Genomic DNA, 6,083 nt, shown 5'->3' with positions numbered 1-6,083 from the left:
GAATTATGCCTAGACAAGTGTCGCAGTAGGGAGATAAGAACGTGTGTTTACTGAAGTAACCCCTTGGTTTTAAGTGCTATTGTTAATATCATAATTGTAGCATTGCGGCAGCTTCATGACAATGGCATTGCTCCGTTTCATTAAGGCGTGTAATTGGAGGAATTCTGATAGGATGGGCCCAAGTAGCATAATTATGCGGCGCCCGCCGTGTTTACTGTGTAATTATTGCATCCAAAACTGTGTTACAGTTTGAGAAAGTTCTGAGAGTTAGTCTTCCAACCACAAGTGTGAGAACATAAGCTGTACTGTAAATCAAAATAAGAAAATGACATTTCTATGGGCAGCAGGTAGCCTAGTGGTTAAGAGCTTCCCCGAGCCGACAAGGTGAAAATCTGTTTTTGTGCCCTTGAGCAAGGCACTTAACCCTAATTCCTCCTTTAAGACGCTCTGCTAAATTACATCTCTATTTCCATGCATCATGCACTGAAAATGTACTCTAATACTTCATATTCTCTTCCGGTTTTCAAATTTTTGGATGAGCCATAGCTCTTTTTTAATGCATTGCTTATCAGGTTGATTGACTGTGGTTGACCATTGTGATATCCTTCTCTTTTACAGGATGGAGGAATCTAGTTTGTGCCTTGGTGTGTCTTCAGCAGTATCGGACGCTGACAGAGACCATCTGAGCAACGCAGTGCTAAATGGCCGATACCCCATCAGTCAGAAGCTCCACCAGCTGACAACCCAGCTGGGCCACGCCTTTCCCGACCTACAGAGCCGACAGCAGATCCCAGAGGAGAAAGCTGCCACCCCATTGGATGAGAAGAGCCACGCTGCCCTGGCCAGTCAACCAATCAGCAGTCAGATGGCACTGCTCGCCAACCAGCTCAACCGGGACATAGATGCAAGTGCCCTGGCCAACCTGAATGGGCGTGTGGACCTGCAGCAGTTTCTCAATGGGCAGAACCTGGGCATCATGTCCCAGATGAATGACATTGAAGACGATGCCCGCAAGAACAGGAAGTACCCGTGTCCGTTGTGCGGCAAGCGATTCCGCTTCAACAGCATCTTGTCGCTGCACATGCGCACACATACAGGTGAGAAGCCCTTTAAGTGCCCCTACTGCGACCATCGGGCAGCACAGAAAGGCAACCTCAAGATCCACCTACGCACCCACAAGCTGGGAAACCTCGGTAAGGGACGCGGCCGCGTCCGTGAGGAGAACCGTCTTCTACATGAGCTGGAGGAGAGGGCCATCCTGAGGGACAAGCAGATCAGGAGCAGCAGCCTCCTTCAGCCAGCCCAGCCCCTGCAGCACCAGCCACACCTTGGCCCTCAGACCCAGCAGCAGCAGCAACAGCCTGGCTCTGCCTGTGGCCTCCTCACCCCCACCAGCCTGGGCACTCCAGACTCACTCTCCCAGCCGTCATCCTCCCCCAAGCCGGCCAGCGCCCAGGATGACCAGGCCCTGAACCCACCCACTGGATTCCGCTGTACCTTCTGCAAGGGCAAGTTTAAGAAGCGTGAGGAGCTGGATCGTCACATCCGCATCCTGCACAAGCCCTACAAGTGCACCTTGTGTGAGTTTGCTGCCTCGCAGGAGGAGGACTTGATCAGCCATGTGGAAAAAGCCCATATCACGGCCGAGTCAGCTGCGGGACAGGGTGCAGCTGGCGGCACTGAGAAGCCTGCCAACGAGTTCCGCTGTGAGGTGTGTGGCCAGGTCTTCAGTCAAGCCTGGTTCCTCAAGGGCCACATGCGCAAGCACAAGGACTCATTTGAACACGTCTGCCAGATCTGTGGTCGTCGCTTCAAGGAGCCCTGGTTTCTCAAGAATCACATGAAGGTCCATCTCAATAAGCTGGCCATCAAGAGCAAGCCCCCAGCAGAGGACATAAACGCTGTCAACACCATGAACAGCATGGCCCAGGAGGCCCACGCTAACCTCTACTCACGCTATATCTCCTGCCTGCAGGGCGGCTTCCTATCCCCAGACAAACAGGGTCTGAGCGAGCAACACCAGATGCTGGCCAAAGCTGGCATTGCCATGAAGGAGAAGGAGATGCTGGGGAAGCTGCTGGGCCCGATGGCAGGGATGGGCCATGGCCTTGGCGAGGGGGAGAAGCGCTCTCTCCTGGGCTGCCTGAACCTGGTGCCCCCCCTGAAGTCCAGCTGCATGGAACGCCTCCAGGCGGCTGCCAAAGTGGCAGAGATGGACCCACTGAATAGCTATCAGGCCTGGCAGATCATGGCTCGAGGCATGGCCATGGACCGCGCCTTTATGCCCAAGGAGCAGCACCATGAGCAGCACCATGAGGAGATGGCCAATTCTGCCGGCATGGCCTTCACTAAAGAGAAGCATGACTTCCCTATGATGGGCTCCAACGATGGCTCCAAGCAGAAGCAGCACATCGAAGCTCTGCATGGCTCGAAGGCCGGCAGTGGAGCCATGATGCCCCTGAAAGACGACGGAGTGGGCTTCGACAGCCACCGTGAATTCATGCCCCATCATGGCGGCCATGGCATGGGCCTGGGCCACGGCCTTGAGTACAACCACCTGACTAGCCTGAAAGAGAAGCCCACAGAGTGTCCTGATTGTGGCCGGGTCTTCAGGACCTACCATCAGATGGTGGTCCACTCTCGGGTGCACAACAAGGAGCGGCGGCCCATAGAAGAAGCCATCCAGCAGCATAACAACACCACAGGACTGGATGAGCGGCGTGGCTCGGCCAGCGACCCAGAGTCCCAGTCTATCAGCAGGTCCACCACCCCTGGATCCTCCAACGTGACGGAGGAAAGCGGAGCCGGAGGAGGCCACTCCCAGACCGGTAGCGTCCAAGACGACAGCCCACACCCATCTTCCCCATCCTCAGGTAAGACTAAGTCATTACTATACCCTGAATAATGATCAATCCCATAGTCACATTATCCTTACTATCAGCACCTCTTCCAATCTATTCTTCATTATTTATATGGGGAGGAAATGTAACGGGGAGACCATTGTGTCCAAAGAGGATAAGTCCTTACACAAAGATGAGTTTGTTGATGGCTGGCACAAGGTCTCTGACAGACGCCATTTGCTTTGACATCTCTTCTACACAACACTGGACCCTAAGGAGTCCACTTAGACTCACTAGAGAGAGAGGGGGGGGGGGGGATCTGATCAAAACTGCCTGTTCAAAAGCAGAAAAAAGCCTACCACAAATCCGAGCTGCACATTCCGTGCATAACTCGGATACTTAACGCCTCTGTTCAAATACACATCAAACACCCTCACAGAGCCTGCTTATATAGGATACTTTCTGCACACTGTTTTTACTAAGGAGGCCTATCTAAACACATACACACATGAACACATGAACACACAGACACACTTTGAGTCACACACTCACACGAAACAATCATATGAAGATGCTCAACTCCCATGACGGAGCTGTGACTTGTGTCATTCACACTGGCACATAGAACACAGACACAGTGTGGTGAATAACATGCTCTATATAGACTAGAATGTGTCCCTGTGGAACATTAGTCAAGACTACGAGCATGGGCCAGACATATTATGAGTGATTAAAACATCTCCTTAAACATGGGAGAGAAAGCGATTCCACCATAACCAAATAAGCAAAAGCAGATAAAGTGTATGTTTAGCAGGATTAAGAGAGGCTGTTCCTAATGATTAGAGAAGTTTTAAAGGTAACTTTCTCATTCCTCCGGGTGGAACACCACAGCTAAGCAGCGCGCCCGTTAATTAGGCCATGACTATGTGATAATCAGTTGGTTTAAGCTAAACAAGACACTAATTAAAGATATACATATAAAGCAGGTCCAAAAAATTTGAACTTCATTTGCGGAGTGAAATGTGCTTTTAAGTCATTTGAAAAAAAGTGGCTTATGCTTAAGGCTCTAAGTAACTTAATTCCAACAGTACAGACAAAATTGTTTATTTATTCACAGTAGCATAGAATCCTTATCATCCTCATGTAGTGTGATGGGTTTGAACATGGAATGGGCTATGTTTATTTTAATCTAAGAAATAATAACAGACAAACCCCCCACCCCAATTAGGAATTAATGAAAACGAGGGTGAGATAAAAACGTATTTTCTTTATACAGACTATTAAACATAACACTTTTCAACAGGGTGGGGGGTGGGGTATGTTGTGGAAGTAATTATCTTCTGAATTTTTATGCAGGAAGTTGTATTTATTTTTCTTCTGGTTCTCAAGTACTTTGAATCAGAGAAATGTAGCTCATGGCATTTAGTTAACTTTATACGTATTTACATATGTGTGATGTGAAGAACTTCCCCATCATCAAAAACTTGAAAAATCTAAAAAAAGATAATGTTCTTACAAATATTGCCAATTGAAATTATATTTACAATAAAACCTACATAAACTGAAATATTTTGGGTATTCATGTTACAAAAAAACAAAGTTGAATATCACACACACACACGCACACATGCACATTGACGCAGACATGCACACACACTCTCTATCTCTCTCTCTCTTTCTCTATTGCTCTCTTCAACTCTCTCTCTCACTCTCTCTCTGTAGTCCTACCTCGTCTATCAGTGCTCTCCTGCACTGATGGAGTGTGATCGCCAGCTCAAACCCCTGTGTTTTTCCACCATACAGGGGGATGTGGGCATCGTGCCAGCTCCCTCCTGCTGGCTGTAACAGGCATTAAAGTTGACCTTGAGGGTCCCCCACCTGCTTTTTGGGGGTTGTCTGTGTGGGTGGGGCTGACATTGTTACAGGTACAGCCTCTTAGCCTGGTTCTCTCTCACAGTCTCCGCATTCAGACACAGTTCACCGGCTTTCTGTTGTGACACCCAGGAAGCTGTGTATACACCACTCCACCACAACAACAGGGTCAAAGGTGAAAGAAACATTAAACATATACAATTATAAAAAATGAAGGGATTTTGTTTTGTTGTAGTCTGTATTTCATTACTGACAGCACAAAGCCCTAAAAGTTTTTCTTCCTTCATAACATTGAGTATGATTCATATTTGAAGTTTGGCGGCACCTAATTTAGAAACTGAGGTGTGTGAGAAAATGTGTCTGCAGCTAATGTGGAGGAAGGTGTCATTTGTGTGTGTGTGTGTGTGTGTGTGTTTGTATATGTGTTGCATGAATGTGTCAGTGTTCTTAAGTGAACAGGATGTGGCTGGCTATATCTCTCTGTTAGTCTTAATAGTTTACTCTTGCATTTTTGCTTGTTGAGAATTTATTTATTTATTGTAAGGCTGTGTGTGTGTGTCTTGAAAACATTGAGAACCATCACCATACCACCAACCTCGCAACCACCTTCCCACTGCAATTTTGAGTTAAACTTGAATTACAGTAATCAACAATAACATCTCAACTGTGAAAGAAGGTCGACACAAGCTCTTTTGTCTTTGACACTGCACTTGTTTGAAGACTTGCTGAAAAAATTATCTGCCTCAGAAATGTCCTTCAGAGACCTTCCTTCTTTCATCCACGGTAATACAACCTTAAATGCTTGTATTTTCATAGAACCTTTCACTTATTTTTCATTAGTACAGTTTTTCCCCATCATCTCTTTTATTTTTGTTATTAGGCTAACAGATTGGTTTGACTGTGGAAGGAATCTATTACTTCAGATTTCAGAGTTCTCCAGTCTGAATTGGGCTTGATAAACGAGAGGGTTCCTACTTGATAGTGTCTCTCATCTGAATTCATTATGGTGAGCGACAGGCCCTGTAGAGTGCAGGTCTTAAACAGAGGCTTACCCTGAATGGCGGAACAGAACCCATTGAAACCTGATGTAATACTATGTAAAGCAGAGCTCCCAGTGTGTTGTAGGATGGGGGGCATTTATGTTCGCATCCATTGTAGATTCTAAAATGTAAGAAAAAAGATGGAGAGATTAGGACGAACTGAAGGCAAGTTTAAAGTTGTTTCTGGTTGGGCCTCTTACAGACTATGAGGTTTCCATTGGTTGCTAGCGTGAAGTAAGCGTAAGCAAGCAATTCACTGTTAAAGGCGCTGCATGGTCAATCCGACAACTGCATTGGCCGTGCAGCATTTACGGTGATACGGCCTCTGCAG

The 6,083-nt window shown here is 47.2% G+C and overlaps 1 protein-coding gene across 1 annotated transcript; it reads left to right on the top strand.

The window, feature by feature from the left end:
* Window positions 1-619: 619 nt before the first annotated feature.
* On the top strand, window positions 620-2,873 carry LOC311119327 (zinc finger protein 536-like; the record flags this gene model as incomplete). The annotated part of the gene is made up of 1 exon (XM_084194047.1): window positions 620-2,873. A coding segment is annotated over one exon (2,254 nt), but the record flags the coding sequence as incomplete, so codon positions are not given.
* Window positions 2,874-6,083: the final 3,210 nt, after the last annotated feature.

Source organism: Coregonus lavaretus (assembly GCF_964263955.1).
Source record: "Coregonus lavaretus genome assembly, contig: HAP1_SCAFFOLD_7683, whole genome shotgun sequence".
Lineage (NCBI taxonomy): Eukaryota > Metazoa > Chordata > Actinopteri > Salmoniformes > Salmonidae > Coregonus > Coregonus lavaretus.
Note: the sequence above shows the minus strand (reverse complement) of the source record. Positions and strands in the feature narration are given on the sequence as shown.